Here is a 27481-nt window from a genome sequence, read left to right on the forward strand (position 1 = left end):
GTTATATAGTTGTGATCGGATCACAGTCCATCACTGAGACGCACTGTACTCTGTTCACACCTGCACTTGGTGCAGTCCATTTACGATCTGACCACATAAGAGGTATATTAATGCCAGGTGTAAACTGGGTCACAGATTGGACTGTGGCCAAACCCCACATTTCCTCCCAAGCTGATGTCAGGACGCTCAAGGAGGGGGATGTATTCACTGATACAGTCTGCGCCTGCTAAGTGAATGTGACAGCTAAGTGGCTTCCCTGCATCAAAGAGTCCCAATCGTAAATGACGGGTGGTCAAATATGAGTATGGACGAAAGCCTCCGCTGGAACTGATGCCTTGAGTGACCCTGAAGTCGAGCTGATATCTGATTATTGAGGCAGGTGTCAGGCTCCTTCAGGATCACTAACCACAAATGTCTCAGTGGTAACATGAATGTCATCCCAAGGTAAATCTTGCAGCACCTCTACAGGACTGCAGGGGGAAAAAAGAAGTGGGTTATAGATGGATGGATGGATGGATGGAGAGTTCGTGAGAGTCTTTGTGTACATGGTCCCCAAGGGGCAGCGCAAGGGGAGGAAAACCTGAAGGCTTTCATTATTGATTGCAGTGTCAGCATCAGGAATACTGCACGAGCAAAAGAACAGCATGCACAACATAAGTGTGTATGTGAGATCATTGACATGTGAGTCTGGATAATCTGCTTAGTATATAGATCAGCACGTTTTGAATGCTATGTCAATGTGTGTAAGCGTGTGAGTGTCGTAGCCATCTTGCAAATTTCTTTCTCAGAGATATTTCTGAGATTAGATATAAAATAATCCACTTGCACAAGGCACGGCAAAGTCAAAAAGCCAAGTGTTTCTGTCCGTCTTTCCTCTGTGAGAAGACAACTGAACCATATGGGTCTGAAAGGATGTGTAGCTGTCAAGAAGCTGCTAGTGAGAAAAGGAAACAGACACAAAAAAAAAAGTTTGGATGTGCCATTACGACAGGAGTCGGCAACCTGCGGCTCTTTTACTGCCCTGTTGTGGCTCCAAAGCATTATTAGATTTTTAGATATACATAAAATAATTCTCCTTTGCAGTAAAATAGAGCTAAAAAAAAGGCAAAGAAAGATTTAAGGCGAACATCAATAATTTGGTGACAAATGGACTTGTTTACCTTTATAATCACTCCAGCTTGTTTCCTGATACGTTTTATCTGTGATGAGAAACTGCCAAACACTAAAAAGTCTTGAAGCTGAAGTCAGCTTCTCGTTCGCCAGCTTCTTTCGAATTTTCTATTCCACCTTAAATAGTGCTGCAGTTAGATTCTGGCGCCTCAGGCACCATTTAAGGTGGAACGGGAAAATTTGAACACAAAGCTGGCGAATGAGAAGCAACTTCAGCCTCGTAAAAAGTCAAATGTTGAGAGACATTTTACCGGTAATTGTTCTAGTTTGCGGAAAAGTTTCCTGCCAGAAATGCAAGAAAAGCACCTATATCTGAGCTAAAGCTTAAAGCAGAACAAAGTAAGTCTGTTTTTGTTTATATTATATTTTTTAGCCTATACTAGTTCATCAGCACATACTGAGACATGTTTACAGCCAGGATGGTAAAATGGGCATAAAAACGTGGTTTGATTTCTGTTGAAAGGACAAAATGGCTCTTCTTAACATTTGAGTTGCGACCCCTGCAGCAGGAGAAGCAGAAAATGCAACCAACTTCTAAGAATGAACTTTGAAGGTGTGGAAAAATTCTTGGAAATACTGAATATTTTTTTTTCCTCATGCTGGAAAATGAATAACGTGTACTTAATGGACACTTTGACTGAAAACTGAATAAAACAAAGTGTGGTCTCTTTTGCACAGCACTGTATTTGTGTTTTTTGAGAGATGTGAAAATTCATCATTCATCTTTGTGCCTGAGAATTAAGATACAACTTATAGGCCTAAACATCAAGAGTGAGAATATATTGTTAAAAGCTTACCAAACAAACAAGGCACACTGCGAGTTTTATCATGGATCTTTCTTCACAAGATATTAAAACAGATATATCTTTAGATTCTTTTTTTTCCACAAAGGCCCAGAAAGCAAGCACTACAAAGTAAAAAGTCTGATTATAAGCAGTGAAAACAAGTAGTGGAAACAGTCCTGTGCAAGTAAAGTGCAGAAGATGAGATCAGTTGTTTCTAAATAGCAGAGGAACCAATTAAAGCAGCACTGAGAATTTAGGAAAGGTACAAAACCAGCCAGAGTTCATGGTTTATAGTCCTCAGGATTCTGGAGGGTGTAGGTTGCTATGGTATCCAAAAGCCAACCACGAGTCACGACTGTGGCTTTCTTCTGCAGAGCTGAGACACACAGGAAAAAAAAAAGAGAAAGTTATAAAAAATAAGAGGAAATAACATCTCATGACCTATTAGTGACCCATTTCCAAGCCTGGGCATTAGTCAAAGGGGAAGTCCTTTTAAAAACACTCAATTACATGCTCAGTTGCATTTGGCATTAACCTTAACAGCCAGCTGCTTCTCTGACCCTTTTCAGTCAGGTCAGTAAGAGAATTCTAATTGGTTTATTTGACAAAGTTATCCAAATATACAAATGGAAAAGAAACATAATAATAAGGAAAGCTCTTGAATTTACACCACTAGACACTAGGACATGCCAGAATATGCGAAACTGTGCAGTTTCTTCATGGATAATGTTATTCAATCACAGGAATGGTGGCACCTTTGTTTACACTGAACATAAAGTTTGAACAAGAATTCCTCATTTATGACACTCTTATAGCCTACTCCCTTTAAGGATCCCAGAATCGCTGTACTGTTCACGCTAGACAACATTTATTGCAAGAACTGTCAATCGTGACTTTGCCGAACTGGAGCCTGAGCAACATTTTATATAGTTGATTCACTCCTTTGTTAAGAGAGAAAAATGAACAAAAACAGCTTTATCCTAAAAGTTAAATAACTGGTCTCCCTTTCCTGGGTCTACACAAAACATGGGCATCTTTTCCACTGCAGGGTCGAAGGGTTCCGAGCAGATAGAGTAACCGTTCCAGGTTAGCTACCCTTGCTCAAGTCCACAGAAGCATTCAGTGGGATGACGTATTAAGGTAGACATTTGCTGATTGGTTCTATGTTTATGTCTGGATTGGGCCACCACGTCCTGCATTATTTCAAAATTAAAAAAACAATCAAGTTCAGTTTGCTTCGCCAAATAAATAAAAGCAGTACACGATTTTCAATCTAGTACACAATAAATGTCAAGCCACAAAAACTAACAACTGCTAAAAAAAAGCACTTAAAAACATTTGGCTCTACAGTGGAAAAGAGGCCATGAAGTTTTGTCCCCACTTCAGTTCCTGAGAGTTTTCTCTTGCACCCTCATTGTTTGTTTTTTTTTTTCCCCCAATTTTCTCTGAAATTTTGTCATATCCAATTCCCCCAATCATGACAGCACCAATGCTAGGAGGGCGAAGGCTAGCCCAGGCTTCCTCCGAGACCTGTGAAGCACCACCGCACCTTTTTGAACTGCCGCTCACAGAGCGTCACTGGACAGCCGAATGCGCTTGGAGGAAAGTGCCAACCACCAGTTCTGTTATGTCAGCTAACAGATGCCTGCGCTGACTAGCACTGCACTGAGTTATGGGAGAGAAGCGGTGGCCATCCTGCCCACCCAGAGAGAGGCCAGTTGTGCACTATTGGACTCCCAGCCGCAGATGGCTGTAAAATTACCAGAGATCGAGCTCGCAATCTCCTGATGATAGGGCCAACGCTTAGGCCGTTGCACCATTTGGGAGCCTCGCAAAAATTGGGAAAACGTCTGGGAGTCTCCAGAGTAGAATGCGTCTGTGGCAGCTTGTGGACTGGGACAGCTGCGTCTCCAAAGTGTTTACACTACAAATTTTTGTCGAGAAGAAAATCGGGGCTGAAATTATGTAGTGAGCACTTTGCATAATAGTTTTGCTGGCAGCTTTGGTGGAATGGGATTATGAACAGGATTATACTGCCCCAACAGCCTCTGACTGTTCTGATGCTGATTACCTGACTTTCTCATGCCCCATAAAATCCTTCACCTGATGCCAAAGATCTGGTGTTTATTCCACAGATCGTACGCTTTAGCATATCTTTAGGCATCTCCGCTGAGGACACACCTGATGCTGTATTTGTTGCTGACTTGTATGCAGCCAAGAACCATTTTTAAACATCCTCCAGAAGCCACTGACTTGCTATCTAAGGAATGGACTGCTCAGCTGGGCAGGGTGCAGGGCAACTTTCTTAGACAAAGTGGCACACTTTTGACAATAGGGGATCCCTAGCAGTCCAGCTGATGACTGAAAATTGGAGCTGTCTAAAGCTGTTTCAGCAAGTTCATCAGCTTGGCTGGCAGGTGGGTGCTTTTGAGCACATTTCAACGTGAGAGCCTGCTGAACTTCTCAGTATTTGCAATGAAGGACTCTATATGACAGCACACTGATACTTGCAAAAGGCCCAGCTTCGAAACTGGAGAAACTACAGCCTCTGACCAATTTGGAAACAAACATCCTTGATTAGCACTTGTCAAGCATTTCTTCAGCCATAAACCTGGGTTCAGCGTTAGGATCCATGGATTGTAACAGTAACTGCTTGCAGCCACAAGCCTCATGAACATTCACTTTCACAACAGCCCTAAAATCGTAACGAAATATGCATTTTACTGTTTGTACAGCAGTTTGATTTACTATATTTGGATTTCAGTGGAAGCCTCTGAACCATACTGCGTCTCTCTTGGTGATGAAACCAGTGGCTGATGCTGAGCCGAAAGAGGGTACGAGCTGTAGGGCTGGGAATCTCTAGGTACAATTTGATTAAATTTCAAGTCAGGTGCTAAGCTGCTTTCTATAGCCTTTCTGAAGATTTTATCTTGTGTTTGTCATGAACAATTGCTAAGTCTATAGGGCTGTTTTAACAGCAAATAGTTGAAACTGAAAAAAAAGAAAAAAACCTATATTTTTTGCTTTACTTTTTTGTGTCATACTATGCAGTATACAGTGCAGTTTTCAGCAGAAATGTTGACATTTTGTGAATCAATACTGAATCTTTCAAGAGAGAAATGTAATACATCTAGGAATGCATTCATTTTCCCCACCCCAAACGAGCTGGGCGAAAAGGGTTTGGGGGATTATATTGGTAACACTTTCTATGAATGTCACCTTTGTAAGCATCTATAAACACTTTCATAACATGTTATAATGCATTCATAAGACATTATAAACATAGCTAGATAAAAACGCATTATACGTTATAGCCAAGTTTATTATGCATTATGAATTGTTAACATAATACATTATAAGTACTGATCATAACAAATTATAAGAGCTCATAAGAGCTCGTATTTGTCCGCTCTAAGTAAAGTGAAGCGTACTGTACTAAAGCCTCCTCCAGTGTTAAGAGTGAGGCTTCAAGTTGAAGTATTTACTGAAGTATTTACTGAAACACTAAAACATAAACAATAAAGCTCATTACAGGCTTCAAATGTCAGAGTTTACACTAGTGATGCCATCAGTGTTTTACCCAATATGGGAAAGGTAATGTACACCACCGTTAGCTTGGTATTTGTCTTTACTTTACGCTCTCCAAGCTGGGACTGACTTCATTGGCACTGACAGTATAACATGTCATTAACACTATTTATAATGCATTATATGAACAATTCATAATGTATAATAAACATGGCTATAAAGTGTAATTCAGTGTAATTCTTTTTTATAAATATTTATAACCACGTTTATAACGCCTTATGAATACATTATAACATGTTATAAATGTGTTTATAGATGCTTACAAATGCGACATTTATAGAAAGTGTTACCATTATATTTTATGCAGATTAGGACCATGTTCGGTTTGCCTCTAAGTAAAAGTTCAGTCTTTCCAAATATCTGCTTTAATCCATAGCCAAATACATCCACTTTGCCAAGACTGACAATGTGCTATCACCACTGTGTGATGTTATCTGCGGACCCGCTTTGCTGCCAGTAGAGCGTCTTTTGAAATTTTCTAGTGGCCTCTAGTTACAACTTAAGTTGAAATATTTACTGAAACATTCACTGTAAATCTGCAACATGCAAAGCAAAAATATGTTACCTGCCTGTCTATTATAAGCTTCAAATGTCCATGTGTGGGCAAGAGATGTTTAGCATTAAACCTAGTGCTGGAAGGAGAATGTATACTTGTGGTGCTAACATAACTTAGCAAATTTAAGTTAAAACTTTCATAAGCACCACTGAGCTATCTTAAAAGGGAAAAAATCTTATTGGGAAATGTTTGAATATAATATAATTATTATAATTTACATGGTATGCACAAAGTGTAAAACAGTAGTTCTGGCAATAAAAATGTTTTATCAGAATTTTAAGGGTGTAAAAAGCCAAAAAGAACAGCACATTTAGGTCAAAATCCCAGTACGTACCTAAAATACCTAACATATTGTAACCACAATCATTTACTTTGTATTTCAAACATCACCCTGGGAATCACTAGGCCTCATTCACCAACCATTCTTAAGAAGAAATTTCTTCTTAAAACCCACTTACACAGTTTTCACGAAGACTACGACATTCGCCAATGTTTTATTGGGATTTATTTGGGATTAGTTCTTAGGTAAGAACAGAATCTGCACATACAAAGGAGCCAAAGGTTCAACAATTCTGTGGTTTACGAGCACATCATTAATCTGATGCAGACCTTTTCCTAGGACCTTTTTCAAGAACAAATTTAAGAAAAAACTGGGTAGATATTGGCGAATGAGGCCCATTTATCTTAAATCTTATCTTAAATATTTATATGGCTAAAATTCTACTACGCAGACAGAATGGGGTGCAAAAACATTATGTTGCATGCAGCAACAAGGCTGCTAAAAATAAGCATAATACTCTGATTTCTTTTCGGTGTTGGTGATAAGAACCAGGGTCATTTCGTTATTTAATTTGCTGTCCAAGTGAACCTACACATTTCTTTATATGAAATGGTAAAAGTAAAATTGTAGTACATCTAAAAAAAATAATTTTGTCTGGGTACTATTTTGCCTTAGAAGTCAATTTATGTACATCTGAATGAATAAAAAAGAAATAAAAACCCTCTCCAAACTATGGTAAAACAAAGTCTCGAGCAGCAGGCGGCTCTAAGTTTCTCTAGAACATTTCAAATCAAACCACTGCGACTGGATCTGTTACATCTTCTAATATATCACTCACCTCTGTAATAAGACTGAGAATCATCAGAACCAGGCTGCACCACCACCAGCTGACAGACACCCTGAAACACACACACACTCACATTTACTTTAAGAGCTCAGAACACTGAATAATGTGAACACCAACCTAAACATTTTCTCAGCTGAAGCTCTCCAAAAGCTGTCGACATGTCACAAGCAAAATGAAAGTTAAAGGAGTGTCAGTAAAAGAGTGGGAACTGAAGAGTAGACGACAAAGTACTCCTACGTGTTTGGAGAACATGAGCGGGTCTTTCATGACTGTAGCACCACACATCTCCACCATGGCCTCCATCTGATCTGTAAGAAAGGGTACACATACACACATGCACACTTGTATTAGTATCTGTATCAGGCCTGAAAAAAGGGGTGTCAAAATCTAAAGTCTGTTACTTAATGAACATGACGTGAACAAACAACACGAAAATGCTAAACATTCTGACATTTTTTTCTGAACTTGATGTTCCAGCCCATCCCACAGATGCTTGATAGGATTGAGATCTGGGGAATTTAGAGACCAGGGCAACACCTGGAACTCTTCATCAAGTTCCTCAAACTATTCCCAAACAATGTGTGAAGTGTGGCAGGGTGTGTTATCCTCAGAATACCATCTATTTTGTGAGGTGCACCAGTCCTTCCTCCAGCAAGACACCCCCACAACATGATGCTGCCACCCCCATGCTTCACTGTCGGGATGGTGCTTTTTGGCTTGCAAGCCTCCCTCTTTTTCCTCCACACAAAACGATGGTCATTATGGCCAAACAGTTCCGTTTTTGTTTCATCAGACCAGAGGACATTTCTCCAAAAAGTAAGATCTTTGTCCTCGTGTAGCTGCAAACTGTAACCTTTTATGGTGCTTTTGGAGCGGTGGCTTCTTCCTTGCTGAGAGGCCTTTTGGGTCTAGGACAAAGTTTACTGGTAATATACATACTTTTGAACCTGTTTCCTCCAGCGTCTTCACAGGGTTGTTTGCTGTTGTTCTCTGACTGATTTTTTGCACCAAAGTACGTTCATCTCAAGACAAAGCGCATCTCCTTCCTGAACAGTATGATGGCTGTGTAGTCCCATGGTGTTTAAACTTGCATATTATCATTTGAACAGATGAAAATGGTTCTTTTGGAAACTGCTCCCAAATGTACCAAACTTTTGGAGGTCCAAAATTCTTTTTCTGTTGTCTTGGCTAATCTCTTTTGATTTTCCCATGATGTCAAGCAAAGAGGAAAGTAGGCCTTGAAGGTAGGCCTTAAAATACTGCCACCGGTATATCTCCAATTAACTCAAATTATGTCAATTAGCCTATCAAAAGCTTCTAAAACCATGATATCGTTTTCTGGAATTTTCCAAGCTATTTTAGGGCACAGTCAAGTAGGTGTATGTAAACTAGCCCACCGGAATTTTGATGCAGTAAATTATAAGTAAAATAATCTGTTTGTAAACATTTGTTGCATTTGTTGGAAAAATTGCTTGGCTCAGATGTCTGTACACCAGTCTGAGCCCTATTTGAGTCACTTTAGGAGATGCTAACACCATCTGTGATGAAGCAGAGGGCAAACTAATTGTTTAGATGTTGGTTGCTGGGACACAGCCGACCTGTCAGAGATATTAAGGCGCTTTAGTGAGTAATGTGATGTGATTGTATTTTGTACATGCTTCTGGTGGAATGGTGATTGCAGTACACAGCAGAAAAAATACCGATAGCCACATGATAGCCACTTACTAACGTTTTGGCGAAATGCAGCTGCTTCAATCACTGCAAATATCACAAGATTTCAGACTTAACTATTAAAATAGACCCATACTGGAGACATTTAAACTGCTTTGTTAACTTCTTAAAACATGCCTCACTATTGCAGTCTGTGTTGAATGTGTCTACTAGAGGTGGGGTATACAGCAGTGAAAGTGGCCGTGGATGAGAAAGCATCATATTACAATGTCAAGATATATGATGGACACGGTCATATTTTTTTCTGAAATTAAATAAGTTGGAACAGAAAAATTAGTGCCACATTTAAAAAATACTACCAAAAACTATTAATCCAATTACTTGTTTTTGAACATTTTACATACAATGCAACACTAAATCCAATTAAACCTGACTAGTTATGCTGTGTTTTAATCAAACATACAGTTGGGAAGTGTTTTTCACATCACTGATGATATGCTCAGAAAAGTATATTGTGACAAACTGTGGGATAATTCATCAAAATATTGATAGTCGTCTTGCCCAGCCCTAGTGTCTACTACAGTGACACTGCAGAAATAAAGGATCAGAAGTTGATTAGGCTTAACATTACCTATATCTGATACATTCAAATATGCTTGACCCGGATTGGGACGTGTCTATTTGGATCTTTTTCCAGAACATAAACAGTACATAATGCTGATCTATATGAAATGCAATTCGCTCAATATTCATGGACACATTTGTCACAGACATGCAGCTGTCTAAAGAAGGCAGTGCATAGCAACAATCGACAGCATGCACTCACAATAAGAACGTCATGGCAGACGTCAGTTCAGTCTGTTTGTTAGCCTTTGACGGCTTCTAATTCAGGATGTATGAGTAATGGCATTGTCACAGAGTAGATTAATCTCTATGGAAACGTTTGCGTTTATTGGTACAAATGAACTCTACATCATCTGTCTGTATAACAAACAATACAGGCAATACAGGACTCAAGTTGAAACAGGATGCACAAGCCTCCGTATCTTAATCAGTTTCACTTGTGTTTCTCTAAATCAGCACTAATTATACACAGGACACTGATTACAATTATTACTGTTGCTATAGCTACCTTGCCAATCTTAAATTACAGGTCTATGGTTTGTATCCATGTGAAATATCCTCTGAAATGATCAGACACAATGTTAACTGTGAATCACAAAACTGCATGGTGTAGCTCTGACTCATGGAGGTTTAAGGTGGCATGACTGAGAGAATGTGAGATCAAATGGCACAACAGAGTATCTGACCGCTGCTATGGAGTCTAAATGAGGATAGGACAGACCCTGGTGGAGCAGCACGGCAACAGAAAAGCAGTTAAAAAGGAAAAATACAAACCCTACCCAAGAATAATGACGATATGGACCATACAACAAAGGATGCACATATTTGAACTGAGGAGTGCTGGAAGCGTATACAAGGCCCATTCTGCTATGACAAGTTAGGAGAACATTCAAGAGGAAAACAACTTGAGGAAAGCCAGAAACTTGGTGATGGGAAGTAGTAGCACTGCTGCCCTGTCTTGAGAAACAAGCCATTCCACTACAGAAGCTAGGTGCTATTACAAGACATGCTACGGGCAGTCGGCTGCATTCTAAGCAAAACAAGACAGGAGCTTTAAATGGACCTGAAATTTTAGTCCGAACCTGAATAACAACCCAAGAACAATGAGCCTCATTCACCAACAACTCTTAAGAAGAAATTTCTTTTTAAAACCCAGTTTCGCAGTTTTCATAAAGATTCGCCAATGTTTTCTTATCTGAATCTATACACATTAAAGAGCACAAAGATGTGAACAGTTCTGCGGTTTAAAAACACGTCATGTATTTTTCTCAGGATCGTTCTTGAAGATAAATTTAAGAAAAAACTTATCTAAAAAATATGTTCATTCTTTTTAGGTATCGCTCCGGACTAATCTGAACCTGACTGTAGCCCAACAAAATTCGGTCTGAAATACGGTTAAAGGTTTGGCTGCAATAATAATTTAAAATCCGGTACTATTACCGACTTAAATGCCAGCTGAACAGGCAAGCTAGACTGCAAATTACACAATGTTAGACTTACATCATTAACATTTAATATTTTCCCAACGCTGGCAGGTCTGCGTTAACTCAATTCACAGTTTCAACTTTCCACATCCACCCCAGCCTGTTTACCTTTGCAAAGGAGTTGCAAGCATCGTCTTCTCTTTTGGGACCAGCCAGACGGAGTGATGAGGGGGAACGAGAGGGATAACACCTACTTCGTTTTGCTGTCAATTTTCTGCTGTCAATTGAATGGTTGAACTCTTCTTCTTTTGTTTTTTTAGGAGGCTAAATGCTGTTAGATGCGAGTACTGTACATGCACAACTGAACTCACATGCGTCACCAGCGCTTTGCGTTCTTTAGAGTGACAAATCTTACCAGCGTACTTGTCAAATTGTGCATCTGCTATACAAAATGCATACAGGTCTGAAAGATGCACATCCAATGATTCAGGAAGGTTAATACACATGCGGGAAGCAAGGAGCCACAGTTTCATCACTAATCAAGTTTGCTTTAATGGAGTACAAGATAAGAAAAGCAACACTAAATGTAATTATACAATAAAGACGGTTATTTCTAATGGCAGTAATGGGAAAGGGTGTGCTTTCAGACTCAGCTCTGCACAGCGGGCCTTGAGAAGAAGAAAGAATAGTAAGGAAATCTTTATTTGTTTAGAAGTCAGCATGAGAGGGCAGCTCTTACTGATGCAATGTGGAGACTGCAGTTTAACCATCGACATGGCTACGGCACGAAGCAGGGAGGTAGAGCAACCAAACCAGAATACAAATAAGAGACAACATGAGCTCAGTGAATGAAGTGAAAGGGGACTGCCTCACATTAAGACGTGTATGCCCACACATGTGCACTTCAGCGCCAGAGAACTGCAACAACAGATTTCTCATTTCTCACAATGACATTGTTAGATGTGAAGCACCTCATGGACCTGGCTTTCCTTTTTCGGCTTCTAACTAACAAACTACCAGTAAACTAAGCACTTCATTCACTCACTCATTAAATACCTGGCTAGAGAAGTTAGTCACTCACTGATGATTCGCCACAAGAGGGAGCCACAAGCACCCAGGTAGCTTTTTTATGTGCATCATAGAACGGAGGAAAATGGCATGAACCCACACTAGCAGGAGATTATGAACACATATACGACAGTATTGTGCAAAAGTCTTAAGCATCTGAGAAAATTACATGTAAAGCTATTTATCGGAGCAGTACTACTTTTCTGATTAAAAACACTAGCGTTAGAAAAAATAAAAAATAAATAGTGTGCTATGATTGTGTGAGTGTGTTATCTAACTATTTCCAAAGCTCTCCCCATGGACCCTTAGTATTTACAGTTTCCATCCAATACTTTGTTTACAAACTCGAAGTTGGGACAGTATGTGAAACACAAATAAAAACAAAAAAAATTGTAAATCCATTTTAACCTGTATCCTATCAACATCACTGTTTTTTGTAACTACACGCTCTATAAACTATAAAGTTGGGACAAAGGCATTTTAAGACTAGAAATGATGTTAAATGTTCAGAAAACATTTTAAAAGAGGTGATGTGAGCATGCCTGGGCATAACAGTAGTATCCAGGAAAGGCCTACCCCCTGTTTCAATACCGGTTTTAACAAGCCCTCATCCACTTGGACTCATTTTCCCTCGGGGTAATCCCCAGCACTGCCTCAAGGGCTGTTCCATCACTCTATTAGCTGAAATGAAGGGTGTTAGAAGAACCCTCGGAGGGGTGAGGGATCGCGCGAACACCCGTGTTGACTTCAGCTGCTGAACTTGACCAGAAATCATTGCAACCTTATGCTGTTTATAAGCCACAGCAATAAACTACTTTAAAATGCTTAACATTTCAAAATCATAACATTTGATTTACTGTGCTTTAGGTTACAAACTACTCCATGACTGCTGATACAACTCATCACTTTCCTCTGCCAGCTGGCTCACTGGCATGCTAAGGGCTACCTAGCTAACAAGAACAAAAAGAAAGGCACTACAGCACAGTTCTACTCCACATTTTAGCCAGACAAAACAATTGCTCACACATGTTATGTATTTATGCTCAAACTTCTTCGCATTGCAAAATTTGCATGGCTAGCCATTTAACTCACTGAGGCTAAACTGCCGTGGGCAAGCGTGTTCCATTTGAATAACCCGCTCCTCACTGTCCCCTCCTCTCCTTCTGCACCAAGTGGCCACTTGTATAACATAAGAGTGACGCACATCCGAGTGGTGAGCTGAATAGGACAAGGGTAAGTTAAAAAGAGAACTGGAATGGGTCTCTAGTCCTTTATGAGCAAGGATGGGTTGAGGCTCGGAACTTTCCCAAGAAATAGTCCTCCTGTTTAAGAACAGTGTTCCTCAACAAGCAGTTCAGAACGTCCAGAAACACTGCCGACTTCTCTGGGCTCGAGCTCTTCTGAATTGGACTAAAGTTCAAAAGCTAAGGTCTCTCATGGTATGCAGGAGTATCAGTAGGTAACTCTGACGTCTGTAAAAGTACACATTTTGGAGCAACATATGCTGTCTTTTAGATACTAATGCCAAGAGACTTTCTGCACCTCTTACAACAATATGGCTGTGTAGTCAGAGTGTTCTAGACTGGTATACCTGTCTCCTATAGAAAATGTGTGGTGCATTATTAAGTGCAAAATACGACAATGAAGGCCTCGTACAGTTTCTGAAGACTTGAAACTGAAAAATGGCAAAAAAAAAAAATTGGTTTAGCTGCTGTATTCAGTCCCCAAATATTGTGCTTTTAAAGTGCTGTTAAAAGGAAAGTTGATGTAACACAGTAATATGATGTTGATAAAATGTTCCCATCCTAACTTTTTGGCACTTGTTGTAGGCATCATATTTGGAATTATATTAGCCAATTTTTTACAAAAAACGACGATGTTCATGTGGTAAAACATAAGGTACTGTTTTAAAATTTAATACACGTCAAAAAAAATTACTAGTCACAGCTTTCTGTTTGCCATTGTCCTAACTTTTTTGGAATTAGGTTCGTATCTAATTAATCCCCCATTAAATTACATGCTGGTGATTGTATTTAACAAATTCCTGCACTTTCATGTCCGCTGAGAAGTCAGAAACTAAACGTGGCAGTATGACACCTACTAGTTACTGATCTGGGAAACATTCATTAGATTAAAGAAACTTCAGCAAGGATGTGGCATTGACAACAGAAAAAAAATGCACCAGGGCTTCTATGGAACAGCAGAGTAATGAGACTGATTTTCCTTCTTTCTGTAAATCACTGAAACCTTTGCCGCTGGTACGGAAAGCAATAGGAGAGGACTTGGGTAAATTACACACATTCTATAGGATCTTCTCCTACTGAAGCTCTGAATAATGAATAGCTGAGGTTTTACCAACCAGCTGCTTTGGAGCAATCACTCTTCTGCAATATAAAAAGAAAATACAGCAAGAGCAAGAAATGAAGGGGTGAAACTGCATGAGAGAGACGTATGGATGATGTTATGGCTGAGGCAGCAGAGCCTCCTTGAGCAACTCACGCTCCATATTGACTACTTGTAAGCACCAGCAAAGTAGCAAACATTTACATAAATCAGCTGCTGAAGACTGCTACATCAAGAGATTTCCCTGTTTGTGGAGAGGCTGCCGGCGTTTGGAAACAACTGAAACTTGCACTGAAAAACTAACCGTTTTAATCAAATGATTCAATTTAATTCAAATGTACTTATATGGACCTTTCTCCAATAATTACTGTCCTAAAGCAGCTTTGAACCACCAAGAGGAAGCAAGTCTCAAAAGAAAAAACTTCCTAAGAGGATGATGAAAAAACACAAAAAGAACCAGGGCCTAACCCCATTTCACCCCTTGCCCCTACCACTTCGCCCTTAGCCCTTCTTTTTGCTAATTCACGTCTAGGGGTAGGGAGTCCTGATGTTTGGCACACTCTAAACAGACTGTTGTAAGAAAAAAGAAAAACCGCAAATTTGAGTATTTTCTATATTAAAAAATTACAATAACCATTGTATTGTCTTAGTTTAATGTCGTTTCAGTGTATTATGGTCATTTTCTTCACACTTCACCCTCCTCTCCTATCACTGCAGACTGGCAGGGTCGCCTACAGAGCAGCGCTAGTAGCCTGTTAACACATTTGAGTGCATTTACATCCAGAATGGTGCGAACAGTGTAGGAATTACAACCTTACATAGCCCCCTCATTTGTAAGGGCTCAAAGTAATTGTATAATTAGATGCTAAGCTGTTCATCATTATTACACTTACAGCTAAGCTGATTAAACACTCTAGTGTGTGATATTTGTGTGACTTGGAATCTCTTGGAATTGCTGTTAAACCTCAATATGAAGACTTGTGACTGCCAGTAAAGCAAGCCATCATAAGGCTGAAAAATCAAAACAAATCCATCAGAGAGAGATTATCTGCTTAGATTTAGCCAAATGCCTCAAAACTCATTGAACAGCGCTTCACAGTGGAGATGGACAATGATCCTGCAATGACCCTGCATATTGCAAAGGCAACTAAAGACTTTTTTAAAGCAAAGAAGAAAGAACGTTCTGAATGGACAGGTCAGTCACCTGATCTCAATCCAATCAAGCATGCATTTCACTTACTGAAGGCAGAACTAAATGTAAAATGCCCCAAGATCTAGCAGTAACTGAAGGCTTTCACTGACTGCAACCAAGTCTTAAAAATGACAATTTATGATCGTTAGTTTGTAGAATTGTATGTGTATATGGTGTAATTTGTAAATATTGCACTTTGAGCTCATAGTCATTATTTAATTTCACCTCCAATATCCTGTGGTAGACAAAAATGGATCTAAGTGTATATAAAGACAGACTATTTGGAACAGTCACATGATTTCACTGATTTTCCTCCCAAAACAGTCAACAACAAACTTGACCACCCAGCTTGGCTGGAAATGTACTGGTATTTTGTTTTGGACATTCAACTGCCTGAAGCATTCAATAATAACTTAAATGTGGTGAGCCGCACCATTTAGTGGTGGAGCTGTGCCGTCACGGCTTTCCTTTAATCTAAACCTGACACTCCTACTTCGGTTTTATGGTGGTTGTTGTGTTACGACACTTTGGGGAAGCTGAACCACAGCAGGTTTAATGCACAGATGAGTTTTTGAGGATACAGTTGATCATGTTCTGATTTCTGTGCAAAAATCTTTTGGGTCATTCAGGGTTACTCATGAAGGAAAGGCAACAGTCTGGCACAACCAAAGGTTCTTGCTACTTTGTCTATGTCTATTACTTGTGGTTGTCCACTGTTTAACTAGCTTTAAAAGCTCCCCTGCACTCAAAGACATGCTTTTAAAATGGTTAACACTTGTTTGACGGCTTATTATTACCACATAAATTGTTGTTTGTGTCAAATGTGTTGCCACAGGACAAATTTTTACAATTTTCCATTGAAAATACAGACATTCATAGCACTTATACATATAAAAACACAGTTCACAAGGCACTGCGTAACAGTTTATTTTTTTATGTCACCTATAAGCTTCAACCTATCACAGTTCAATATGTTAGAATATTCAAATGAGATGATAACAACAGTGACAGGAAGCTTAGAGCTACAAACAACTCAACTTTGCCACAAGTCAGTTTGTGAAATTTCTGCCCTGCTAGATCTGCCCCAGACAACTGTAAGTGCCATGAATGTGAAATAGAAGATTCTAGGAGCAACAACAGCTCAGATATTAAGTGGTAGACCAAGCAAACTCTCAGAGTGGGACCCTTGAGTGCTAAGCGCATATAAAATATCGCATATCCTCTGTTGCATCACTACAGAGATTCAAACTGCCTCTGGCAACAACATCAGCACAAGAATTGTGCGTCAGAAGCTTCATGAAATGGGTTTCCATGACAGAGCAGCTGCATACAAGCCTAAGATCACCATGCACAATGCCAAATGTAGGCAGGAGGGGTGAAAAGCACTGGACTCTGGAGCAGTGGAAACGTGTTCTCTAGTGATGAATCGCACTTCACTATCTGGCAGTCTGATGGACAAATCTGGGTTTGGCGGAAGCCGGGACAATGCTACCGACCACAATGCACAGCGCCAACAGTAAAGCTTGGTGGAGGAGGGGTAATGGGCTGGGGCTGTTTTTTAAGGTTTGGGCTCTTTAGTTCCAGTGAAGGGTGATGCTAGAGTTAATGCTACAGCATACAAAGACATTTTACACAATTACATGCTTCCATGTTTGTCGGAACAGTTTGGGGAAGGCCCTTTCCTGTTCTAGCACAACTGTGCCCCTGTGCACAAAGCAAGCTCCATTAAGACATGGTTTCACAAATCTGGTGTGGAGGAACTCAAGCAGCCTGCACAGAGCCCTGACCTCAACCCCACTGAACACCTCTGGCATGAACTGGAACACTGATTGTGAGCCAGGCCTTCTCAACCAACATCAGTGCCTGACCTCACAAAAGCTCTTTTAACTGAAAGGACACAAATTCCCACAGACACACTCCAATATCTTAAAGAAGCCTTCCTAGAAGAGTGGAGGCTGTTACAGTAGCAAAGAGGGGTCCAACACCAAATTAATACCCATAGTTTTGGAATGGGATGTCCAACAAGCTCATATAGGTGTGACGGTCAGGTCCACATACTTTCGGCCAAATAGTATCCTTCTTCTATTGCTTTTAGTTTCACTTAGGATGTTTTGCATCATGTTTAGAGCAGGGGTTACTTTTAATACAACACTGGAGACACAATTTAACTTTTAATTTACACTGTTTATATAAAAAAATGTGTAATTAGTATGTGAATACAACTATTCGTTATATGCCTGTCCCAATAGCTTACACAGAATTAACGGACACAAAATATAGTGATATGAATATATCAAATATTCAGGAACACAAAATTTTGCAGAAGTAAAAAATACTTGTGACTTTTGTTTCTGAAAAATATTTAGCACGACCTGACTGGCTAAATTCTTAAATGCTGTTAGGGGCTCTTTCACTTGCATGTATGTGTTTGTGCTAGCAAAAAATGATTAATTATTTGTTTCATAATGGGTTTTTGTGGCCAGAGAAAAAAGCGAGGGAGCTACAGAGAGAGCACAAAAGCAAGAGAGAGAATGGCTTTCCATAAATTATCACCTTTCGTCTCTCCCCCTAAGCCATAACCCTTTTTTTCTAGATGTATGCAAATGGACAGAGATAATCTCCTGCACTCAGAGCTTTCATTATGCAGGTGTGGGCAATCCCTCGCCCCTCAACCAGCAGATTAGCTTCCACCGAGTGTCTGAAGCCAGCAGAGGAAATGCCAGCAGGGGCTGACAGAAAAAAAGATTCCACCATTCACACCTGGCCATAATTTATACATATCACTGTTAAGTATGATAAGGATTTTGTGAAGTACTGTAGGCCGCTACAACAAACCTGACTCATCCATGCTCCGCCCACAAATGCGGTCTTTTGTAGCTTCTGTTGTGAGCTTCAAGCTTTACAGAATCACATTCAACATAATGAAAAATTGTATCAATTTGTTCTAAAATAAAGAGAGCATTATTAATGTATAATTATATTTATTCTGTATGCAAGCAAAGATGTAGATAGTCAAACTGTTAGTATAGACCATGTTTGGGGTGTGAATCTTTGAGCTGACAGCAAATTGGTTCGATTCACAATTCACTGGTTTTTGACTTGATTCAAAAGTGATTTTGAAAATTAAGAGCGAATCACTGACTCAATGACTAGTGAATTGTGAATCAAACCAATTTGCTGTCAGCTGAAAGATTCACTGGTTTTCGACTCGATTCAAAAGTGATCTTGAAAATCGAAGATTTACATTTCACTGGTTTTCAACTCGATTCAAAAGTGATTTTGAAAATAAAGAGCGAATTATCGACTCATTAACCAGTGATTCAGTCTGGCAATTTGATTCAGCAGTTCAAGCTTGTTTAAGAAATATTATATTTATTGTATCAAAGGTAGTTAAAAAGAAACACTCTCTAAATAGGCTAAGTAAAAAAAAGAGTTTGCACGGAAAAAAGAGAATCCAGAGAATGATTGGTAAACGAGTTAAGGTGTGAGTACAAGTTAAAGTAGAAAAGTTTTTAACAGTTAGAAGCAGTAATTTTCACTAAGCAGCTAACTTCACTACCACATATGTGATTATTAGCAGCTACTACTGTACAGAGCGCCCACATACGGAGGGATGGCTTGTCAAAGTGTGATAAAATTATATTAAATCCAAACAGATCACTGTAGTTAGTCTATTTATGACCAGCAGTTCCTGAGCAGCGGTGTTAAAACTGAATTCGGATTTTCAATGCAAACAATTCTTTGACAATTGATGCACTGGGACAAATACCAAATGATACAAAGAGGAAAAAATGTGAATCACATCTCTATTTTATGTTTTTGTATTTTTTCTGGGGTTTTCGAGCAAAGTTCATTGGCTTTAGATGTTTGAAAACTGCTAGCTAGTTAATATTAATTTCTACAACACAGCAAGGCTATGGTTTGTCAGAAATTTAAAGAATATGTCAAATACATTTGACTCATTGTTCATGCCAACTTTCAGGCAAAACAAAGCACAATAATAAAAGGCCCTAAGACATATCAGTAAATTCAAGCTACTGTCATTACGTAGCTTGGGTTTACTGAAAAAGCTCAAGGAAACACTGCAAAGCTGATGGCGAATATTATGAAAGGAAACAACTGTCAGTGCCATCACCAAAAACCTCCACAGGGCAGAGGTGAAGGTATCACAATCCACAGTTCAAAGAAGACTTTGAGAGCAAGTGCTCAATAATCAAGCATGGTGGAGGTAGTGTCATGGCTTGGGCTTGCATGGCTCCTTCTGGCACTGGCTCATAAATCTTTACTGATGATGTAACACATGATGCTGGCAGCAGAGCGAATTGAGAAACATTCTGTCTGCCAATAAGACAATGACCCAAACCGCACTGCCAACACAACAAAAGACTTCATCAGGAGAAAAATGTGGAAGGTTTTAGACTCGCCAATTCAATCAGCAGACCTTAATCCAATTGACCATGCTTTTACAATAGAAAGACTGGAAATTATCACAATAGAAAGACTGGAAAGTATCACAATGCAAGAATGCAAGAGTTTGGTGATGTCAGTAGCTTGCTGGCTTTATGTATTTACTGCAAGCAAGGGATATGCAACCATTTACTGAGGGTGCCACTGAATGCACTTTTCACTTTCATTCAGTATTTTAAATTGTTCTCTGACGTCGACATAGAAGGTATATGACTTTGGTCAAGGCAAAAAATGCCCAGATGCGTTTTTTCATGCCCATTTACAACCCTATGATTTGGCCCTACAATGATACAAGCTGTTTTCCCTTTTTTGATGAGCTCTGCTCCAATTTGCTGGTTTACAGAGAGGCACCATGACGGCTCACACAGAAGCAACATATCAAAACAGACACAGGCAGAAAATCGAAATGAACCCCGTGTAAATAAGCCAGGTCATCATACTATTTAGGTCGCTATGCTAGTTACTTGGAGCTTGCCAGCAGCTAACACTACCTATACTAGCTACTTGCTTTCGATCTTGACAACAACACAAAATAAATAAAGTTGTTAGCTTATTATGAAACTATTATTTTAAGATGATCTGGCTGTGGATAAGTGGATAAATTCACACAGCATGGCTACTGACAGGTTGCGGTTGGGGTTGTGATGCTATAACACTGCCCCTCTTTTCAGCGTCAAACGCTGAGCAAAGCCCGCTTGATATTTTCCAAGGTTTGAGAAAGTGTCCAGAGTGAAATGTGGCTTTGAAACTAACAGCTTTGAATTAAAGTTGTCTGGGATCCTGTTAGAGACGTGGGAGCTAAAGTTGGCTTCCTATTCACCAGCTTGTTTTGTGAATTTTCCGTTCCACCTTAAATAATGCTGCAGGTACATTCTGGCATCTGTGCAAGCTGTAGCATTTAAGGTAGAACGGAACATTTGATTAAGAAGCTGGCGAATAGAAGGCCAACTTCAGCCTCGCTCGAAGATGAACATCATTCCTTTTGACATTTTGGTTCCTTGGGAAGGTATGAAAAGCACCGATATTCCCTTCACCGCCTGGAACGGGACATTTCTGTCTGCCATTTTCAATTTCATTTTCATTTACGTTATTTTGAGATTCTGTTCCTATGCTTTTACCCACCTACAAACTGGCTGGCATGCCAGCAAAGTTGCCAGGTTCTAAGTAAAACACATCCAGATGTAAACATCAGGAAATAAAAGCTGGAATTCTGATCTATCATCTCATATTCATCTTATGACGTCGAACTCAACTGTCTTCAACGTATAGCGAAAGCAAAAGCCTTGGACTTTCCTCTCTAACACTTTCGGAGGAGACTGTCTATGTACATTTGTGCATGATCTCAGAGACAACTGGAAAGAACCAGAACTTTCCATCATTGCTTGTTTTTCTTTGCATTACATCAATACGTACGAGGCTGTTTATGGTTTGAAAGCTCAACACACACGTTATCGGTTAGCCCTTTGCGTACATGTGTATATTTGTGCATGATCTCACAGACAAATGGAAAGAACAACTAGACCAGCCGGTGAATGGATGTTGTACAGTTTTGGAACATCTGCCTGTGCTGTTCAGTCCAGAGGCATTAGAGCAGGCTGTCTTTGCCAACACATTAAAAAAAACCCATTGCCAATGTGCTTGCTCTCCCAAGCATGCTGAATGAAATGAAAAAGAAGTGGTATAATATTCCAGAGTTGGAGGGAGGGTAGATTCACAGTAAACTGGTTTAAACAACCTGAGGTCAGTGTTTTCCAGAGCCAGGCAATCACAGGATATGACGTGACCAGAGATTTGCTGAGTAATTCAAGGAGAGATAGTGATTTATTGCTATCGAAGACACCTGAACTGGTACACTGGCTGGTTTGATGGTCAGCTAGCAGGGCTAGAGTTTGCAGACAACTCTGACATATAAAACATAAAAAGTAAAAGCTCTATGTTCTGCTAACAAAGCACATCTAAAGCTCTAATTGAGTTGGATTAGTTATACCTTGGGGAGGTGCTGTAATATGAGCGATTACTGACAAGATTGTGAGTATGAATCTGAAACGTTCAGAGTTTTGGCAACTTACCAAATAATAATTCCAGGGCAAATTACCTTCTACAATTCATCAAACACCAAGCTGCTTTAGAAATAGCAATCCTGTTCAAATTGACCTCACGGTAATAATACATCTCGCAAGTGGACAAGAGCAACCTTTGTTTCGATGACCAGGAAATAAGGCCAACTGCTAAAATGGAGCTCGACTTGGCAAAGTTCAATGCTGTTGTATCTGGTATTAACTTGGGAGTTTAATTTCATTGTTTATTTGGCCCTGTTTAATTTTAAATTGAAATGCTGTAAAAGTCCAGGCTATGATGTTTCGATCTGGGCTGTCTTGGTAAATTTGGTCAATTACTCAAGACAGAGACACTATATCTTTGGAAGACAGAAGAAAATCAAGCTCCACTTTCTTCCTTCCATCCTTCCACTGTGGGAAGACAACTCAACGCTATGGGTCTGAAAGGATGTGTAGCTATCAAAAAGCTGTTGAAGTGAAGAAATAGACAAAAAAAAAAGATTAAAACTAAAAAAACAAAACTGGACATTTGAGAGGTGGAGTGAGGCTTTATGGATTCATGAGTGTGCATTTATAATTGGGATTATTTTGGATTTTAAGAAACAGAATATGCAACCAACACCTAAGACCGAACTTTGGAGGTGTGGAAAAATATCCCTGCACATTTGTACACACACACTATGGTAAGGGTGCTAATTATCTCATTATTCAGGATTGCTGCTACTAGATTTCGTGCGGACCTGCTCACTGATAAAAGCTGATAAAATGGACAATGAGCGTAGAAACAAGGAGGTGGTCATAATGTTATGCCTGATTGGTGTGTGTGTGTGTGTGTATGCAAATAAATGATTGGTGTGTGTGTGTGTGTAAAATGCAAATAAATATATATATATATTTATTTAGCTAATCAAATATAAAATAACCATATTAACACTTGTAGTTTTTTTTATAGCATGCCACAGAGGTTGTTTACATCTTTTTACTTCAAAAAAATAAATAACTAAATTTAAAAAACAACAAAATATGTCATTTAAGTTTACTTATTTTAGTTCTTTAAAATGAGAGCACATATGGATCTGTTTAAAATGCAAAGAAAGAAAGGAACATAATGGCATGACACTGTATGCCTTTCGTCCTTTCCTTTCCTGGCTAAATCAGGAAAAAGAGAAAGAACTTAAATCCACACCTTCAGTAGTTCAAACGCAGATCTTTCCACTGCAAAGTTTGACTGAATTGTGGATGTAAATCAAAATGAAGGGTACATAATAGAAGTGAGATGTGCATATCATTTGTATCCCGAACAGGCAGCGCCATAAAGCTTAAATATTCACCACTGGTGGACTGCCTTCAGCATTTTCATTTTTGAATGAAAACACTGTCAGAATGAAAAACACGGAACGTTTTACTGGTACAGTACGTGGACTGCAGACATAAGTTTTGTCCAAAAGGCGTGAACTAAACACTGTTCTTCATCAGTCCACAGGCAAAAGACAGGTTGATTCAATGAACTGAGTCTATGCATAAGTGTATCTCTGAAGATGTGTTGTTTTTTTGTAGTCGATGTCATGGATGCCCCTTGGGCAGGGGTTGGCAACATGCAGCTCTCTTTCACTGCCCTGTTGTGGCTCCACAGCAGAATTAGATTTTTAGATAAAAATAAAATAATCCTCTTTTTTTTTTTACATTTTTTAAATAAATCTTAAATGCTGGAGTTAATGTACAACTGCTAATTAACCCTTTAACCCTGAAGGTTGGCATGCAGACTGCTGGTCACCATAGCAGCGACAACAATCTCGCCTACCTAATAGCTAAGCTGCCTTATGCATTTAATCTGCGACAAGAAACTGTAAAACACTAAAAAGTAATGAAGCTGAAGTCAGCATCTCATTCAAATTTTCCCGTTCCACCTTAAATGGCGCAGCAGTTACATTCTGGTGCGTCAGACACCATTTAAGGTGGAACGGGAAAATTCGAACAAGAAGCTGGCCAATGAGAAGCGACTTCAGCCTTGTACAAAGTCGAACACTGAGATACATTTTATTACAAGAAACTGTTCTACTTTTGAGGAAAAGTTTCCTTTAGCTGAGCTAAAGCTTAAAGCAGAGCAAAGTAAGTTTGCGTTTTTGTTTATATTCTCTTTTTAGCCTACACTAGCACATTAGCACATACTGAGACATATTTACAGCCAAGATGGTAAATAAAAATGGACATAAAATGTTGTGGCTCCCAAGGTGGTTAGATTTTTGTTTAAAGGACAAAATGGCTCTTCTTAACATTTGGGAGGCCGACCCCTGTCCTAAGGGGTATTTCACAAAGCAGAATTTCCCAGTTTCACCACATAACTTAAGTCTAAAGTCAAGCCTGTCCAATAGGAAAAAAACATGAGGGACATTCCTATTGGACAATCCTCAACATTAGGCTTTACTCATCTGGCTAACTCTGTGAGAAAAATGAATAATGGTGTCATAATTGCTTCTGTTGTGCCCTGTGGTAAACTAAAATGTTCTAAAGCTGATATGCTTTGTCCTATGTACCTTCGTTCATGTTTGGAACATTTGTTTTTATTTGTTCATTTCTGAAAATGCTGTTCATTTTCTTTCCACAGGGAAAGCGGTCTCTCCTATATGGTATGCCACTGACTACAAAATGATGCACTACTGCAGAGGCTTACTGACAGCTAAACAATGTTTTGAAAATACAATAAATCTATACATAGTGCAGTAATCCTGTAAAATGCTGGGTAGGGGCAAATGCGACAATGTCTGATGCAAACATTTCTGTCATTCCAAATTTTGCATTGTACATGGCATTTTTCTTGAATGTGTTAAATTTATAGCTGTTTTGTATTCATTTACCCCCTTACATACCTGTGGTCATTCCAGTGAAGGAGCCCTGGAAGCAGATCTCATATCCTTTCATCAGCAGCTAAAAAACAAGAAAGGAAACAGACATTGGATCTCTTTAAATGTAAAAAGATCATTTCCTTTTGTGCCATTTGAGAACATTAACTGCTCTTTATATTGTGTGAAGCCTTCATGAGGAATGGGCCAATAGAAATGGTCTGAAATTTCCATGAAAATAATCTTGTTAAATTAAGGGATGTTAAGAATGTTTTGTTACCTTTTCTAAAAAGTAATAATATTAATAATAATAATAATAATGATAAGATGCTTCACTTACAAAGCTCAAGGTAACAATAAACAGCATCAAAACAAGGCTAACAATGTCACAAACATCATAAGGGGGAAAACGGAACAAGTGGACAAAGCAAAACCCAAAAACAAAAAACTACAAAACAAAACAAAAGGACTAAAGGAAATAAAGAGGACAAGGCAAAAAGACAAAACACATTTTTCTTATTTTAAACCTTAAACATTCTGATCTTAAACATTATGTATACATTGTTAAAAATTGAACAAAGTAGCATTACTGAGTCAGGAGAAGAAGAACAAGAAGAAGAGGACAACACTCTAAGTACAATGTGTGTGCGCTGCTGAAGTCACCCCGTAAAGTTTACAATAGTAATTATAAAGTAATCCGAGTCGGGTTGGATTATCGTGGGAGTTTTTCGGACTACGTCTTACGTCTTTCCGTATTAACGTCACGTGCAAAAGGAGGTCCGACTCGATGTTTAGGTCTCAAATGCAAAATTAACAGTATACTCATGTAGATAAGACAACAACAGTGGATCATTCACTCATATCCTCAGAAGACACATTCTTCACCAGGTTTTGACTGAGTTATCGTTGAATTCTCTTTCAACACAATCAGATTCATCCACTCGGGGAAGGAGCACAACCACAGCGAAATGTTATTCTGCACGTACGTTATTCTACACATTTTCACCAGAGAGGTCTCCAAATCCCCAAATGTTAATAGTGTAGCATTAACCCTTAAAATCTCAGGCTGATTACATGATAAGGCTTATTATTCAGTAATTACAGGCATTTCAATTCAAACTGGCTAAGCTATTCTTAAATTATAGTGTGGGTACCACTTTCAAACAACATTACCCTTATAAAGTGTTCATGAATGGTTGAAAATGAGTTTATTAGTGATTATTTATCAGGTCATAAAGAGCCTTAAAATCATTAATGAGCAGTTAAAACATATAAATAAAAAGAGCAACAGTGACCTGTTTGTTTAATGGTTAACCCACATTCATTTATACTGTTAAACCTCAGATTTTGATGTATGTTGATTTGTTAATGTGTTATAACTGCTTATTAATGGTATTTAAAGTGTTTATGACCTAACTAATAACCATTAACAAACTACTATTAAATCATGCATAAATGCTTTATAAGGGTAATCTTATTCTAAAGTGGTACTGAAGGACATAATTAAACTTTAAAGCCATTAAAGGGGTTAAGGTACACAATTGGACCCCAATGTACTACCGAGAATACATTTATATTGTTTGTACATTGGGAAACTAAAATTTGCCTTGTTTTCTTAAAGGACCCTTTCTTGTCTGGATATTTTAGGCCTCAACCTAACACATTCACACTGATGTGTAAAAACCCCAGTAATATAATGAAGTGTCTGACACACTTGTGCCAGGACCACTATGAGACCATTACTAAACCACTAACATGTCAGTGCCACTGCAGTGCTGAGAATGATCCACCTGCCAAATAGCATCTTGTCAGTGGTGGTGCTACGGTGATTATTGATGGGCAAAGTAAAGAGGGCTAATAAAATGCATAGTCAGCAAATGAGCTAGAGTCTGCAACTGTCCACCTATATAGTGGACATAAAATGTAGGGGGAGCTCCTTAAATGGCCAGTGAGATAAAGCACAAGGCATTTCCAATAAAGTGGACAGGGAGTGTAAAACTTCAAATATGCGAATCATTCCTGTAAGAACGGTCCAAAATACTTGATTCCCTTGATTCAGTCAAGGTGACGACCTCTGAGGAAAAAGCTAGCATAAAATGCTGTCAAATGAACCTACAAGGCAGTAACTAAAGTCCCTCTCTCTTCCTTCCTCTCCCCATTACTGATTTCTCATTTAGACAATGGCTCCTCCGTCCAGGGGCTCCAATAACAAGGGTAAGATAAACCAGGCTCTCCACGTCACTCCATCACCGCTATCAACCACGACCAGAACAACAATGAATACCAATTAATTGCGAATACCATCTATATGCGCTCCGAGTCTTAGATTTTTTTTTCCTTAAACAGGCGGAGTTGGTAAGAATAATTGACGGCACTCAGACAATGATAACTACATGCAGGGAGAGCGAGCTTGGAAGTGGCAAATATTTCTGAAGGTCACTTAGAATGGAAAAGGTACTAAAATACATACGGCCCTTGCTTTCATCTGGAAGTCAAAGAAAGTGCTGGTATGAAAGAAAAAAAATGTATGGCAATTAAGACTCAGTACAATGAGGGGCAATAACATCTG

General features: G+C 39.1%; 1 protein-coding gene across 2 annotated transcripts in view; it reads right to left on the minus strand.

The window, feature by feature from the left end:
* Window positions 1-1841: 1841 nt before the first annotated feature.
* The window catches only part of LOC118809638 (breast cancer type 1 susceptibility protein homolog), a 70626-nt gene continuing 44986 nt past the window's right edge, over window positions 1842-27481 (minus strand). For both annotated transcript variants that reach the window (XM_036573116.1, XM_036573115.1), the window contains exons 18-21: window positions 24940-24997; window positions 7464-7534; window positions 7218-7278; window positions 1842-2331 (exon numbers count right to left, since the gene is read on the minus strand). In XM_036573116.1, the coding sequence (XP_036429009.1) occupies window positions 2237-2331; window positions 7218-7278; window positions 7464-7534; window positions 24940-24997 (285 nt within the window). In that variant the 3' untranslated portion in view covers window positions 1842-2236. The remainder of the gene's footprint in view (window positions 2332-7217; window positions 7279-7463; window positions 7535-24939; window positions 24998-27481) is intronic.

This window comes from Colossoma macropomum, unplaced genomic scaffold (assembly GCF_904425465.1).
Source record: "Colossoma macropomum unplaced genomic scaffold, Colossoma_macropomum, whole genome shotgun sequence".
Classification (NCBI taxonomy): domain Eukaryota; kingdom Metazoa; phylum Chordata; class Actinopteri; order Characiformes; family Serrasalmidae; genus Colossoma; species Colossoma macropomum.